The 17,398-nt window shown below is 38.9% G+C and overlaps 1 protein-coding gene and 1 non-coding gene across 9 annotated transcripts in view; one reads left to right on the forward strand and one right to left on the reverse strand.

Annotated features, from left to right (window-relative positions):
• NEK10 (NIMA related kinase 10) overlaps positions 1 to 17,398 on the reverse strand; it is a 225,098-nt gene that overhangs the window by 68,549 nt on the left and 139,151 nt on the right. For all 8 annotated transcript variants that reach the window (XM_087430638.1, XM_087430637.1, XM_087430634.1 and 5 more), the window contains 3 exons: positions 10,342 to 10,471; positions 9,744 to 9,814; positions 1,016 to 1,229 (listed from right to left, as the gene is read on the reverse strand). In XM_087430638.1, coding sequence (XP_087286764.1) covers positions 1,016 to 1,229; positions 9,744 to 9,814; positions 10,342 to 10,471 — 415 coding nt within the window. The remainder of the gene's footprint in view (positions 1 to 1,015; positions 1,230 to 9,743; positions 9,815 to 10,341; positions 10,472 to 17,398) is intronic.
• LOC147916993 (U6 spliceosomal RNA) lies at positions 14,787 to 14,892 on the forward strand. The gene has a single exon (XR_015552398.1). It is a non-coding gene; the product is annotated as a U6 spliceosomal RNA (small nuclear RNA).

Raw genomic sequence — 17,398 nt, forward strand, 5'->3', positions numbered from 1 at the left:
ATATTGAATTTTCAACTTCTGGATTCCAAGTACATCAACACAAAACCACCAAACAGTAATGCTTTCTTTCCAAAAAGAAAGGAGTTCGCTGGAAATGCTGTTATTCAAGAAATCAGGACTGCCTCTTCTTTGAGACCAACATTTCATACAATTTTCCTAGATGAGGCAGAGCAGGTCTTGAGGGTCCTGGAAAGGAATTTAACGACGAGGTACCCTAACCAAGAATGACGTTATGACCCTATTGCCTGGGGCCCACACCCTGGGAGGGAAGAAAAGAATGTTTACTGGATTAAAGGGTCCCTTCCTAGATCCCTGCTGGGGGAGCCCAGAGCATGAGCGAAGGATGGGTCACAGTCATGATCCAACAAAGGCACAGAAGACGAAAAATGAGAGACAGCAACAAGAGCATCACTGGCACAATCACTTGCACCTGTGAAATTTGTAGCTCTGGCATCCCTTTTTCAAGCTATGCTCAGAAATAAACTTCAATATCAAAATAATATAACAGTTACCGACAAGAAAAATAAAAGCACGTATTCCAGTTTGAAGCATGGTGACATTATTACCAACACAAAGTGTAATGAAAGCAATTACACTGACTAATAAGAAAACACTTTAAGCAAATATTACTCTTTCCTCTGAATTAACACACAACATTTTCATCCATATTCCCAAAATCAGATTGCTGAAGACATTATATATAAGCATTCACTATTTATACAAAGATCATAACATACATTCAAAGAATTGCTAAGAGATCTTTTTGATACCTCTGGTTTTATAATATACAATAAATTACGGTTAGTTCCTTGGAAAATCAGTTATACTGACTTATTTTAATTTTAATTATAAGATATAGAAGTGGATGCAAACATGTAACTACATAATAGTGAAATATTACATGTAGCAATTAATATTTTCCTAACTTAAGATGAATCTTCCTTAAGACAAGCAAGAACAACTTCAAACAGCCTATCAGAAAGCACCATGAAGAGATTGAAAGATTTGCACTTACATGAGATAGCAGAGCCAGCTCATGGTGACACATGACTGCGTTCCGGTTGGCTTCCATAAAATACCTCTGTGTGCGTCTGCGTTCCCGTTCCAGCTTCTTCTCCAAGGCCAGCTGGGATGTAGATAAGTTGTCTAAATACTTCATCACGACATCCGATATCATGGAGCTGACTTCCACAATATCTGGGCGGGCTTCTGCATCAGGAGTGAGGCACCTAAAAGAAGATAAGCTAATCACTGCACTCTGGTCAATGTGGGGACCAGGCCACGAGTGTGGCTAAATTCCACTGTGTCCATCATAGTGTTTGCAGCCAAGAGAATCTGAGGCAAGATGGACATCAAGCATAGTTTTGAATCCAAGACTTCTCAAAAGGCATTTGGAAACTTTGGGAAGGAGAGGGAGGCAGCACTGCTCTCTTTGCAATGAGGCTGGCAGGCAAGTATTACAGGCTGAGCGTGAAGCTGTTCCTCAGGTCTCAGGATAGGCAGATGGGGTCATCTTCTCCTGTGTGAACTGGTTATTTTCTAAAGTCACTGGCAATTCACTGGTCAGTGAAACAAAGATGGATCCCAATAGCATAGGCCTTGATGATCACCCCTGATGCACCTAAAGGAAGGTTGGTTTCTGGGAGGTCACAACTTATTGGCCTTGGACTTTTCTAGCTGTATAGTGGCAATATCAACACAACTTGATTACTGAGAGTCTTACAAAACATGAAGTCATAAAAGTAAAACACAATCCAGTTACCTAGAGGTTTAAGATGTTTGTAGTATTTTTTTAAGTAGCTAATTTGACACATTGCATGCTAATTTTTCCGCAACTCTGGAAATAGGAAATATCAGCCTACTAAAGGAAGTATTGTTCATGTCACAGCTAAACACTAATAGAAGGCTATTCTAGATGCTATGGAACCAATTATCAAGAACATTGCTTAGCATGCTTTAAATACCTCTGGCACTCACTATAATATTTTGTCTATTTTTTTAATTCAAATTCTCTAAATTCACTGAAGTCAAGTGTCCTTCTCAATAAAATTTAACTTGTTTGGACTTGGAGAAAAAGATGTAATTCTTCACATCTTGTATTTAATTTAGCAACCCATAGTTAATACAACTTTCACGTATGCTGATGTCTCTAAGCAAGATTTAAGAATTATTATACACAATTATTCCTCACCACAGAAGTCAAAATAAAATTCTAACATGTTAATTTGCTAATTATTTTTTCTTACTGAGTTTATTAACCATGAGTAAAATACACACGTCTTAATCAGATTTTAAGACATTACTTTATCATTTCATGCTTTATCTTTATGCTGTTTCTTTTCAAGTTCTAAGGCAGTTGGATTGAACTATGGCTTTAACAGGCATTTATACATCTGCTGAATTCATATTTAACAAAGTTCAGTCTGTGCATCTATTATATACAAAGTAAGGCAGGAGATTGTGGAGAGAGGGCTAGCTACGTAATTTTGGGGGTGCCTAGTGCAAAATAACAATGTGGGGCCTCAGCAGAGAGTAGGGAAGCCAATCTCTCCTTCCCACAGTCCAGCCTCCCAATTGATGGTAGACAGGAGATCCCCAGAGATTGCAGCCTCCATGTCCACAGGACACACTTGGTACCTGGCTTGGGGGTGGGCAAGAGGCCCCCACTGAGTCAGCCACTGAGTGCGCCATGGTGCTGCCAGCCCGGTCAGGGATGACCTCTTCTTTGCCTTGCCCCAAGACTCAGCAGGGCACATGCTCCACCCTGACCCTCTCCTCTCCTACATGCACACTCTGCCAGGGAAGGAGGGTAAAGGTGGACCACAGGCCTCCCCCGCTGACACACGCAATCCCCATAGCAGGTAGCGAGCAGCAGTAATGATGGGACAGGGACAGGCAGATAGAGCTGGAGGCCAAAGAGGGCCCAGGGAGCTGGGAGGGGATGGCTGAGAATCTATGCCCGGGAGGCAGGAGGGAGCTGGAGGGACCACACACGAACTGAGGCTCCAAGCTCCCAACACACATGCTCCTTGTTCCATCAGACTTCACTTCCAAAACACAAATTCAAAGATAAAATTATTAAGAAATTCATGACCTTGAATGCAGAGCCTTAAACCCCAAGAACAGGACCATTTTGAGCAGGGGAACCCGTGCACTGGTTGTAGGCATGTGAAGCCAACCCTGTGTGGCAATGACATATTTGCATTCAATTTTCTTATTTTTGCTGATAATCACAAAAGAAGCTAAGTTGTTAAGTTTCACCTTCTAATTAAATCTGTTTTTTCATCTACCCTCACTTAATTAGCAAAAGGGATTAAAGCTAATAAAAATGTGTGGTTGACCTAGTGTTGGTTATGACCATCATATGAGCAAAAAAACCCAGCATCTAAGCCTTTCATTAGTGCATTAGACTAAATTCTTAGTCTGCAGATATTTAAACTGATTCAAAGTAATATTAGCAGTTGAATTATCAGCTGAGCTTTTTTTTAATCAAACAGGCAACATAAGATAGCTTTACAAATTACATGGTTATATATTACAGTAAGTGGGAACCAGAATGGGCTCTGTTCTGGCATTTAGTCATCTCCTTCTCTCCCAAAGTTACTCCCCATCCTGTATTCGCCATCACTGAAAAAGGAACCACAGTGAGATACAATTTAACACCTTTAGTAGACATGCAGGCCCTGGGTCAGATTGGTGGGGTTACATCCTGACTCACCCTTTACTAACTCTGATCTTGGGCAAGATTTAGGTTCTAAGTCTCAGCTAGCCTATCTATAAAACGGGATAATCACAGGATCTACCTCATCAAGTTGGTATCATGATTAAATGAAGTCATCTCTGTAAAGTGCTGGCACATTCTAAAAGCTCAATAAATTGAAAAGAAAATCCACACTTTTATTTCTCCTCCATCCTCGCCCACATTTAACCAACACCAAGTTCTGTGGCTTCTACCTCCTAAATATTTCTTAAATCCATATCATTCCCCTCTAATCCCATGGCTATTGGCCTATTTCATCATCATTTGCTTGGACAACTGAAACAGTCTCCTAAATGACATGTTCATCTCTTGTCCACCTCTGATGCTTATTGTAAACTGCTACCAGAATAATATTCCAAAACTGACTACATCAATTCTCTGTTCAGGATTCCTCAACAGCCACTCATGGCCCAATAGGGCAAAATTAATATTCCCATACAAGCCCCTTCTTGAACTAGCCCTTACTTCCCTCCACAGCCTCACTCCCTCTTTCCCACCCTCCTCAGCAACCTACCAAACACTCCAACCTACACTTTCCCACACAGCCCACAGCTTTCCAATGCCCCCATTTCTTTACTCATTTTATTCCCCCTACTTGAATTTGTTTTTTGCTGATGGTATCTGCCCTTTCCCAAACCACATCCCTTATGTGCTTGCCAAAAATTCCACTCTTTTCCAACTCTCCATTAGGAAGACTTCGTGGACCACCCTCAGATAGACTTATCATCCCTCTTTTATAAATTCTCACTGCACTTGTCTATATTTAAGTACCTAAAACTACTATAATTATTGTATTGCAATTGTCTGTTTCACCACTAGAAACCGGAAACTTCTTGAGAGGGGGCACATGTGTCCCCTTCACCATGATCTCCCCAGCATGTAAAATGGAATCTGGGTCTTGATAGGTATTCAGCAAATGAATGAATGAATGAACAAGCAAATGAATGAATGAATGAATGTAGCCTAACATCTAAGAATTTACCTTTCCATAACCCAAAACATTTGCTCACAGACTTTTGGACTCCCAGGAACATTTACTACCAGAAGTTCCCATTTAGCCTCATTGCTTTGAAATGCCTCCTGCTTAGATAGTTCAGAGAAATTCTTAAGAGCAACCAAATGCTTCAATGATTCTCTAATCAAATAAGCAGAAAATCATATTCTAAAAAAAATTCTGGGATGTTCCACTCACCCCACCCACTTTGTCCCCACTCTGCTCTGCAAGACCAGATAGAAAGAATTAGAGGGATACAATATTTGATAGTATTCATTTCATGTTTAAGATACAAAGAGTTGAAGGTATGGTGAAAAATATAAAGATCCACTTGTTCTTAGAACTAGCTGAAAACATTAACCTCGTTAGTCGTCACGATGGCCTGTGAAACAAAGCGCCAGACAGCTTACGCAACCAGGCACAAATAGAGAAAAATAAGGCAAGTGGAATATTTTGTGCATAAAAGGAAATGTTCTTCCTTTTTAAAAAGTAAACAGACAATACTCTCTTAACAGTGTACTGGAAGGTAAAAATAGTAAGGCTGGTACTGAGCAGAGCAACAAAATATATTTATTTTTTGCCCCAAACTCTTCAGAGTTGCTAAGTTATTCTCCCAATTTCAAAGCCTGCTAGGAAAGAAAAGTTCCAATGACAAATGTGCTTGTAAACCAGATGAACAAACAGGAAAAAGCAAAGATGCTGGACATCAGAAATACAAACTGTGTGAGCTCTACTTGACAAGATGAAGAAGGTAAAAATGAGAAGAGAGTAAAGCAGCAGAAGAAAGAAGACATATGTGATTGGAAACAACACTTGGTTTAAAATTAAGAATGAGTCTAGTGAACTTTCCCATCAATGGTTGTCCTATATTTCAAAGGCTCCATCCTAGTGAATGGCTCTGAGGCCGATGTGCTGAGTCATAAATGATCATTAGGAACACTTTTGCATTTACGTGTCCCTTGCATCAATTTCCTGAAGAAAATAAGAAACTAATAAAGTAGAAAATTCAATTCGTTCCCTAATTCTTTTGAAACTTAGTTTTTAAAGACCAAAACTCTGAAGCAAATTAAATATGTAATTGCATGCAGCTCACAACTGATTTGGGTTTTATGTCAAGTTTTCTCAAGATAAAACTTTATTTGTGATGCGAACCCAGACAACGAGTCTTGAACAACTTTAGATGAAAACAACATCTGTTATAGAATGCATACTGCAATCTTAACTTATAGTCAGCTATAAAATTAAACTGTCACTTCTTACTTATTATGGTGTTTTAGTATTTTGAATTAAAAATGTCCTCAAAAACATTTAATCTGGAGTCCCCTAATAGTGATCATTCACCCTCTTAAACATTCTGTTAACAGGGAACTCACCACCCATCCAGCAGCCTGCTCTACTGTTGGTAGCTCTAATTGTGACATACACTTCCTAATGGTGTGCTGACCTTGGCCTCCTGGGAACTTCCACTCCATGGTCTTGGCTCCATTTTCTGAAGTTCCACAGAATGAATCCAGTTGTTTTCATATTTTCAATGTCATCCCATTTTCTGAATGGAATAACTGAAGTCTTTTTTAATCCTCTTATGATTGTATCCCAAAACTTGCTGACTCAACTTCCAACCCACAGTGGAAACAACCCCACTTCTCTCCGTCAACACCACCACTACTGCAGTCAAAGCTGCCATCATCTTTCAGCGGACAGCTGGACCTGCTTCTCCCTCCCACTCTCATTCCTCTCCAGTCTATTTCCCGTAGAGCAGCCAGCACGATCTTTGCTAAAGAAGAAATTTTCACTATGTCCCAGCCTGTTAATAACCCTTCAGTCCTCTCCTCAGTACTCGAGATAAAAATTCAAAGCCCTCTTCCAACTAGTGTTTTCGTTTTCTTTGAATAAATACCCAGAAGTGGAACTGCTGAATCATACAGTAGTTCTATTTTTAATTTTTTGAAGAACCTCCATACTGTTTTCCATTTTCGCTGCACCAGTTTACATTTCCACCCACAGTGCACAAGCGTTCCTTTTTTCCACATCCTTGCCAACACTTGTTATTTCTTGTCTTTTTGATAGTAGCCATTCTAACAGGTGTGAGGTGATATCTTATTGTGGTTTTGATTTGCATTTCCTTGATGATTAGTGATGTTGAGCATCTTTTCATGGGCCTCTTGGCCATTTGTATGCGTTCAGGTCCTCTGCTCATTTTTTAATCAGATTGCTTTTTGATATTGAGTTGTATGAGTTCTTTATATATTTTGGATATCAACTCCTTGTTGAATATATTGTGTATCAATTATACTTCAATAAAATATATATATTATAAAATCTAAAATATATATATATATATAAAATATGGGCAATCAGAAAAAAAATTCAAAAACCCTCAATGTGGCTTATAGGACCTAGTCACTCTGGCCCCTGGCAGCCTCCCCGGGCCCTAATCATTCGATAGCTATTCTCTCTCTTACTTAACATGTGACATCTCCAATTTCTTTCAGATCCTCAAATTAACAAGCTCTTTATCTCAGGAAAGACTTCACAGATGCTGGTCTATGAAATGTCTTCTCCACTCTGTTTACTATTTCAGAATTAGTAATTGTCCAGGTCTCAGATCACATGTCTTTTCTTCATAGAAATTGTTCCCAAATCCCCAGACTAGGCCAAGTCCTTCTGTAATCTCTCATTGGCCCACATACCATCCCTCATCGAATTTATCATAATTTGTTTTATATACTTAATTCCATAAATAATAATATTATTAATAACAATACCTAAATTTATTGAGGGCTCACTACATGCTAGGTACTGTGCTAAGAGCATCAGAAGCATTATCTTATTTAGGCTTCAAAACAAGCCAATGAGTAGTTACTATTGTTACCCAAATGTCACAGATGAGAGAAGTGGGGCTTGGGAAGGTTAAAGTGAATGGAAGAGTAGGGATTAGAATCTATTAGATTCCAGAACCTATCGATGATCTTCTACATGATAATGTTGCTATCTGACTCCTCCTCTAGCCTCTTAGCCCCAAGAAGCATGGATACCAACAGCCAGGGAACCTGTCAGAAGCAAATTACAGTTCTGTTTTCCTAGTGCCACAAAATCAATAATGACTCTGTACTTTGTCTCTGCATTACTCTTCTCCTGCTCTTTGTGGCACTCAAATACCTATGAAAAGGAAAAACGAAATGAGTAAATCTGGTACTCTTGTCTTGACATCTCTGGAGACTTCTTGAATTTTTAAGGCACTTTCCAAAACACAAATAGCAGAGAACAGGAACCAATTGTGGAGATGAGTAGTTTAAGTACATTTGTCTGGATGCATTAGCAACAGGGCATGATCCAGTATATTTGGAATTCAGATGATTTAGAAAGAGTTTCAGCTCATTTCCCATAATATTAACAATGATAATTGTCAACATTGATCAAGTATTTACCATTTGCCAAGCTCTATGCTAAGTGCTTTGCATATATTACTTTGTACAATCAGCACACCAGCCTGATGAGGTTGGTACTATTACGATCCCCATTTTACTGGATGAGGAAACAGAGATGCAGAAAGAATGGTCAAATTGTTTCTTCAAAATCTGCAGTTATTAGACCTGAGGCTCTTGGTACTGTAGGGCAGCACTGTGCTAAACAAGGAAAGATTCAAGATATAATCCTACAAGCATGTGAGGAGTACCTATTAATGTACAACAACAGGCTGAAGGAGAAACCAAAGGGAAAAGGGCACAGCCACAGTAATCCATCTAATCCATTCCATCAGAGATGGTGCTAAGTGCTAGGATAGATACTAAACCAGGTTCTAAGGGAACTGGGCAGGGGCATGGATAAAGATTCTATCTGGGGTGACTCTAGGATTTCTATAATAATAATGGGAATTTGACTCAGCTCAGTGGAGCAGAGAAGTAACCTTGAACCAACTTAAGTGCATAAAGATAATCCAGAAATAATGATCAGCCAGATAAACGAGAGTCATTTATTCATACAACCAGTATTTGTTAAGAGTTTCCTCATACCAGGCATTGCTCTGGGCACTAAACAGCTATGAACTAGACTGAAAAAGTTCCTGCTCCTGTGGAGTTTTCATTCTGGTGGAGAAGAGACAGACAATAAAGAAACAAGTCTGCATGCACATGTATAACACGTCGGGGGTGATGGGTGCTGTGAGATTTACAAAGCAGGCAAGGGGGTGAGAGAGTGCAGAGAAGCTGTGGAGGTATCAGGCGGGCTTCTGATAGGGGGACATTTCAGCAGAGACCCAAGGGAAGTGACAGCCTGTGCCATGCATGTATCAGAGCGAAGAGAGTTTCAGGAAAAGGGAAGAGCGAGGACAAAGGTCCAGAGAGAAGGTACATGCCAGGACTAGCATGGAGCGCCCAGTGAATGGAGCTGAGTGAGCAGAGGAAAAGTGGGAGGGGATGAGGTGAGAGGTCAGCTGGGACAGGCCCTGTGGGGTCAGAACTTTGCAACTGCATCAGGACAATGACTTCCATTAAACTCCTACTATATGATAGCAGAAACACTTCTTTCTCTCTTTGAAAACTTATAAAACTTAACACTGGTGATTTAAAAATAGAAACGAAAAAATGCTTACAATTTTATCATCTAACATGGCCTTTTCCAGTTTTATATGTTCTTGTCCTGGCTTTTGCCACATTCATGCATATTTTATGGTTTTTGTCATAGTTATCAACAGCTTTCCATCCTGTTTGTTTTCCTTAGCTTCGCATCCTACGTGTTTCACAGGTTGATACAAAGCTTTGCAAATAATCATTCTAGTGGCTGCACAACATTCTACGTGAATGCACTACTTCGTCTTAGACACTTTGGTGGCTTCCAAATGGTCACAATTACTGATGATGCACAAACATTTTTCTAGGTTTGGATTATTTGGGAGCCCTTCCTTTTCATGAATATTTACATAGCGAATTTACATAGATACAAGGTATTTCTTGATAATCCCTATATGGTCAAGGTTGTGAGACTAATTACCTGCTGATGGTATCTGTCACTTTTTCAGAGTAGACGCCTTCTGGCACTGGTTCATACACCGCCTCCACGATCTGCAAAATAAAAAGATCAGAGTGATGGAAGTAAAGGGGCCATCGATAGCTTTGAGTGGTAATACTTGGCCACAACATAAGTTACTTGATAAGCATTATAGCTTTGTGCACAAATTGTAATCAGAAATGAAAACGTCCCAACAAATTAAAAATTAACGTCAATGAAACAGTTCTTGAGCATGGAATTGTATTCTTCAAGCTGAGTTCAAGTTAACCTCAAATTCATAATAAATGATGTGTAGGATAATATAATATGCTGAATTGTGGGTAGTCCAAACCACAATTAAAAATAAAATATATTTATTTTTATAATTTTCTATGATAGATGAATACAATTATAAGGGAAAATGTGCCATAGCACATGATGTATATTTAGAAGAAAGGGGAAAAAATAAACTGGATCATGTGGTTAATAAAACAATGCCTGCTTTTAACTGACAGTTTTATAAAAATCACAAAAGTTCTATTTAAGAAGAGCAATGGCTTTTTTAGCAACACAAGACCCTTTGCCTCCCACTGTTGCTTACTTTTGTAGCCAGGGAGAGCATGTTGGTGCTACAGAAGGGAGGATTCAGAGTCGCCATCTGATAAAGGATGCAGCCTGCTGCCCAGACGTCAGCCTTCTCCCCATACGGCTCACTCTTCAGTACCTCAGGGCTGAATTAAAATAATGATGTTAATAGACGCTGAAAAGGGAGAAGTTGGCACAGAAAGAAGTCCAGTTTTCAAGCTATAGTTGGAGATATAAGAAAAAAATATTTGAAACTCTTTATCACTATTTCAAGTAAACATATTAAAAGATATCTTTGAATTCTCCCAGACTCAGACGAATTAAGAAGCACAATCAAGCAATTCCAGTTTAAGCACTAAATATCAATAAACCATATAAACGTTGCATATTAAGTGTCCAAGGAAGTTTCTATTTCCAGAAACAACCACCCTTCTGTGGTAGATGGAACTGTTTACCTCAATTCTTTACTTTTCTGGAGATTTTGTACATCCCAACCTTGCTGTGGCCTCTTCAGGGCCAGTGTTCACTACCCACTCCTGCCTTTGGTTTTGACTGTGTTGTTTTGCTTTGGCCAATGGAATGTGGAAGTCACAGTGCACCAGACCAATGCTTTAGTCTTAACAGGTATTAAGTGCTTTCATTTGTCCCTCTAGGAGCTTCTGTCCATTACCAAGAGAAGAACATATCACAGTGGCTGCTATCCCACCAGCCTGGGCCCAGGATAGGACACATGGAGCAGATCTGCCCCAGACAACAGATAAACCTGCAGCCTGAAGGAGAACCAGCCAAGAGGACCCATAGACCTGTGAGTCTGACAATAAAAGCTTAGTGTTGAATGCCACTGAGATTTTTGTGGTGATTTCTTATGCAGCATTATTACGGGAAAAACTGACTGATATGGCCTCCTCCCTTTGCTATTCAACTCCAGCTTATAAAGTAGGGGGAAGATCATATTTAAATATGCTGCAAGAAATGACAACATCCAACACGTTCGTCTCTTCTAAAATTGCATTTCCAATTTGGACAAAAATGCTATCTGCCTTTAAATGAAGTTAGGCTGTGAGGGTTTATGGGTTTGACTTTTTTTTTTTTTTAATGTGAAGAGAAGCATAGTTCCTGTGGGTATTTTGGACTAACAGAAGTTTCCTCTATCATATTTGTAGAATGAAACTCAGCAAAGTGTTAAAACCACCCAACACCCAAACACCCTAAATTAAGTAGTCTGATAATTGAATTCTATGATATGTACTGAGGACTGTGCTCAGCCCTGTAAATTAATGGAGTGGGAATTAATGGTTAACTTTGACAGTGGATTAAGATATAAAGAAACTGGTATCAGAACAATTAGAGTAGATATAAATCAGTATTGACTGTTAAGCATAACCAAGGAGTTGCTATTCTTGTGAGATTATGGAGAAGAATTCCTGGTTTAAGATTTACATTATGTAATTGCAGAGCAAGGTATGGTTTCTAGGTCTCTCAGTTAAGCATTTTCATATTTAGTACTTTTGAGTTCAATATGGCAATGGGGAAATTTCCAGGGCTCTGCTGGTTCTCAGTGTATAAAAAGTGACCCATATTGTTACCTGGTCAACTGTTCACATTAAAAAGTGCCTTAACGAGGAATAATGTCCTCAGTAGGAAAAACGTCCTGGGCTCCCCACAGACAGATTTCTCATGTTTTAATCTACTGAGAACTCAGAAGATTTGTTTTCTATTTCCAAAAGCTCATGAAGCAGACGCTCTGCATGCTCCACCAATATCCCCTCAGACCCCTTTTCCATGTCCTGTTCCCAGTGTGCTTTCACTCTCAACAGCCAGCATCTGTACTTCTTTGGAGGACAGCCTTCATTTTTTCTCAAAAGATAATTACTCAATGTAGGGGAAAACATTTGTAAGAATAAAGTTCACCCAGTTTATTTTTCTCATCACTACATTTCCTCCTTCTTCTCACTACAGACCACAAACTCCTCTCATTCACACAGGCATGCCCCTTTGCCCTGTGCCTTTGCAGCTCCTCCTATCAAGAGATGGAGTCTACTTCTCCACCCCTTGAATCTGGGCTTCACCATATGACTGGCTTCGGCCAAAAAGACATCAACAAAAGTGACGCAAGGAGAGCCTTGAAAAGTACTTACTATTTGGGGCTTGCTCTCTCTTCCTGCTCTTGAAAACTCTACCAACACAACCCAGTGATTGAGCCCAGGCTTGCCTGCCGGATGATGAGCAATACCTGGTCGAATTACCTCCACCGCCCCTACCCACAGCCAGCCAGCCACCAGATCTGTGAGTGAAGCTATTGAGAACCCGGTGACCACAATGCATAGGTGAGCCCAGCCAACACTCTGATCAGCAATCCCAGTTGGGACCAGCCCAATTTGCCAAGACACAGTGTATTGAGGGGAAAAAAAAAAATGTTATTGTTATATTAAGCTGCTAAGTTTTGAGATGGTTTGTCAAAGTTAACTGATATAATAGCTTTTATCAGATTCCCAAAGCTGTCCATGGGTCCCTGAAAAAGAGTGAGAATCACTTCTCTGGAAGAGAATAAGAAAGAGAAATAGAAGACAAACAACACAATTGCCAACTAACACTTTGCCTCTGGGATCAAACTTTAAATATCCTCTAAGGTAAGAGTTTCATAATTACAACTAAAAGCAGTGACAAACAGAAAACAGAGTCTGATTTCTAGAAGCCACAGCAAAATGTTTTGTTATAGTCTGAATTGTATCACCCTGAAATTCATATGTTGAAGTCCCAATCCCCAGTATCTCAGAGTGTAATCATATTTAAAGATAAGGTCTATATGAAATGATTAAGTTAAGATGATGCTGTTAGAGTGGGCCCTAATCCAGTGACTGGTGTCCTTATAAGAAGAGGAAGAGGCACCAGGAGTGTGTGTACACAGAAGAACAACCGTGTGAAGCGGCAGGAAGAAGGCGGAATCTTGGCATCTGCAAGCCAAGGAGAGAGGCCTCAGAGGAAACCAAATCTGCCAACATTTTGATCTTGGAATTCCAGCCTTCAGAACTGTAAGGAAATACATTTGTTTAAGCTACCCAGTCTGTGGCATTTTGTTACGGCAGCCCTAGAAAACTAATGCAGACTCTTATGAGAAAACCTACACATGTGTTTTTCATCTTCAAAAAGTACCCAGCCTTGGGAAATATGGCTGGGTCATTGATTCAATCACTATTTGCAAATATTATAGGGTTTTTTGGTAATTTTTGTTTGAAAATCATGGTAAAATAGTTCACTGTCTTGTAATAGTCTCCAATGTCTCCACTTAAAGTGAGCCCCACCACATTTAGAAAAGTACAGAAAGTTACAGGTAGCAATGCTTCATTTAAGAGAAAGAAAAATAGTACATATACACACACTTTAAAATGGGTTTTATTTTTCCCAAACAAAAAAATTACTCTCTATTAAAAAAATGTTTATTCCATGTGATTTGGTCATCTAAAATATTTTAATGATTAAATAGAACATAGCTTTGTGATATTTAACAAAAATACAGGCTCTTATGGCAAAGTTTAAAACATCTACAATTAAGTGTGTAAAAATTACAGCAATTGTAAGTTATACTTCAATAAAAAAAATTTTTTTATTTATTATTGTTGACCTAATGTACAGCATAGTGGTGACTGTAGTTAATAATAATGTATTATATACTTGAAATTTACTAAAAGAGTAGATTGCAAGTATTCTCACCACACACACACAAAAAAGGTAACTCTGTGAGGTGATGGATATATTAATTAGCTTGACTGTGGTAATTATTTCACAATGTATATGTACACCGAAACATCACTTGTACACCTTAAATATATATAAATTTTAATTGTCAATAATACCTCAATAAAGCTGGAAGAAATTTTTAAGGGAAGCCAGGGGTAGTATGGAGTTAGGTAGATAGCAAGGACAATGTATATTTTTTTATAAATATTTTAATAAATAAATAAGTTAAACATAACTCAGAATCAGCAGCCTTTGAAAGGAGGCCGGACTCAAATTTACCTAAGTACTACCTCTGTTTCAAAAAGGCATAAATTCACAAATTGATAGTGAAAACAAGGTGGAAGAAAGACGAAGAAGGAAAGATGCTTAATCTAATTTTAAAAAGACAAACTGTTTAGATTTTTAAATTCTATTAGTAGTCCCTTAATGATATATAAACAATTAAGTTGCTAATTGCCAATGATTCTTATTTACTCACTAAATGAGGTAAACAAGGAAACTATTATACCTAGTAGTCTTTCAAAATATTTTAAAATATGAACATTGTGATAATTCTTAAATAATTCAGTAATATGATGATTTATATAAGTTGGGAGGGGGACTTCTTTCCTTTAAATAGAACAAAGTAAATTAAACGACATGACATATGTTAAAAGGCTTTGCGTGTAGATAAGCATATTCTTCTTTCCTACAGTGGTCATATTGTAACAAAGTCTGATCATTGTTCTCACTTTGTCAGCACATATGCTAAAATTAGAATGATACAGTGAAGATTAGCATGACCTCTGCACAAGGATGGCATGCAAATTCACAAGCTTTCCATATTTTGGAGGCAGTAAGATCACAGGCAAAGGTACTATACATGAGGACTATACTCTAGTTAATAAAGTTGTTTCCCTTAGGGGTAAAGGTTAACAGTTCTGATACCGCTATACGTGTATATACTGCAACTGAACAATTAAGTAAATGGATGGCAGATGGCAAAAGCCAGCTTTCTCACTGTTGAAGTGGAAGGTTACAGATAAGGAAGGAAAGGAGTTGGGCTACTCTACAATGGGGTAATGGTAATAGGTGGAGACAACAGTATGAACTCATGTTTAGTTTAACATGGATACAGATGGTTACCATAGACTGGGTGGCTTAAACAGGAATTTATTTCTCACAGTACTGGAAAAGCTGGGAAGTCCAAAACCAATCAATTCTGTTCCCCAGTAAGGGCCTTCTTCCTAGCCACCTGCAGATGGCCACCTTCTTGCTGTGTTCTCACATGGCAGAGAAAGAGAGAGAAAGCTCTCTGATGTTTCTTCTTATAAGGGCACTAATTCCATCATGAGGGCCCTCACCTTTGTGACCTCATCTAAACCTAATTACTTCCCAAAGGCCCATCTCCAAATACCATCACATTGGGGGTTAGGGCTTCAACATATGAATTGCGGGGAACATAATTCAGTTCATAGAAAGTGTTATTAGATTATAACCCAGAGTATAAAATAAATATCCATGAGTCCATACTGATATAAATAAATGACTGAATATGTAAATAAATGGGGGCAATAGAGAAATCTCTTATATAGAAGAATGCAAAATAATTTATATGGATATTCCACCGTCAGGAGATGGAGCATGACTTCCCAGTCCTTAAGTTTGGGGTGCACATAGTGACTTTATTCCAGAGAATATATTATAGAAAGGGAGAAAAAAAAGAGTAACTTTATACTGGAGATTTCTGACAAACACTATCTCAAGCCAGGTGATCAAGATTAACATTAACAGTCTTAAGTCATATTGATAGTATGTACTCTTGAAAAGACATAGTGAGAATGGCACTTTACATCTATGATTTTCCTCCCAAGAACACATTATTCCAGTCTAATCATGAGGAAAAATATCAGAGAAATCCCAAGTGAGGAAATTCTATCAAACACCTGACCAATAATCCTCAAAACTGCCAAGCTCATTAAAAACAAGGACAACCTGAGAAATTGTCACAACCAAGAAGAGCCTAAGGAGACATGGCTACTAAATGTAATCTGGTATCCTCAATGGGATCCTGGAACAGAAAAATGATATTTGGAGAAAACTGAGGAAATCAAAATAAAATATGTGTTTTAGTTAATAAAAAATGTATCAATCTGGGTCCATTAACTGAGACAAATGTACCTTACTAATAACAGGATGTTATAAAAAGGGGCAACTGTTGTGGGGGAGGTATACAGAACTCTCTGTACCATCTTAACAATAATTCTTTAAATTTAAATTAATGGTTCTAAAATTGAAAGTTTACTTTACAACTTTAATTATCTTCTGTACTGAACTGGGTATCAGAAGAGGTTCCTTCCTCCCTCTTTCCCTCCTTCCCTTCCTTCATTCTAAAAATATGCACCCAGCACCTACTTCTGTGCCAGGTACTGGGGCAGGTACAGAACCCCTGCATTTCTGGGGCTGACAGTCTAAATGGATAGGAGACAGTAAACAAAATAAAACAAAAATGTGGTTGGTGTCATGAAGAAAAGTATAGGGTACTGGGAGGCAGCACAACGTGGACTTTAGCCATTGGAGGTGCTGGTGATATTAGAGACTTCCCTGAAGAGTGACATTTTAAGCTGATGTAAGAAGGAGGCATAGTCATTAGTCAGCAAGAGAGTTCTCCAGGCAAGGATGAAGCATGGGCAAGAGGGTAGAGGGAAATGTCATTTATGGAAATGGAGATCAGATGTGAGGGAGATTTTGATGAGGGAGGATCGAGTCTGCCTTTGGGTAGCTTGATTTTGAGGTATTTCCATGTGGAGATATCGAGGCAGTAACTGAATGTCTAGATCTAGCATTCACAAGAGATCTCGGCTGGACACAATACATTTGGGAGTTGTCAGCATAGAGAGGCATTTACAGTCATGAGGGTGGATGAGATAGCCTTGAGAGAAGGCGCAGAGAGCTGTAAGAGGAAGGCACAGGACTGACCCCTGAGGATTTCTGATATTTAGAAGTCAGATGGAAGGGAGGAGACTAGAGCCTGAAAAAGGAAGGAACAGTCAAAGAAGATGGAGGAAGACTTTTTTATGAACTAGGAAAAGGGAGCCTTTCAAAAATGATGATGGCTTCTAAGAAGTCAAATGTCTTTAGAATTTAGCACATGATGCTCACTGGTGGTCTCAGCAAAAATAGTTTCAGTGTAGTGGTGGGTTCTGGGAGATGAGGAGGCTTCAGCTATGTGCGACAGTGTTGAATTTTACCTGAGTCCCGTGGTCCTGGAAAAAAACAGCAATGATTAAAGGAAATCCCTCACCCATCCACACTTTTGTGTTTTAGGAAATGGATTACTGCAAAGAAATACCCTT

Source organism: Ceratotherium simum, chromosome 5 (genome assembly GCF_057802395.1).
Source record: "Ceratotherium simum simum isolate JZ-2026a chromosome 5, ASM5780239v1, whole genome shotgun sequence".
Taxonomy (NCBI): Eukaryota; Metazoa; Chordata; class Mammalia; order Perissodactyla; family Rhinocerotidae; genus Ceratotherium; species Ceratotherium simum.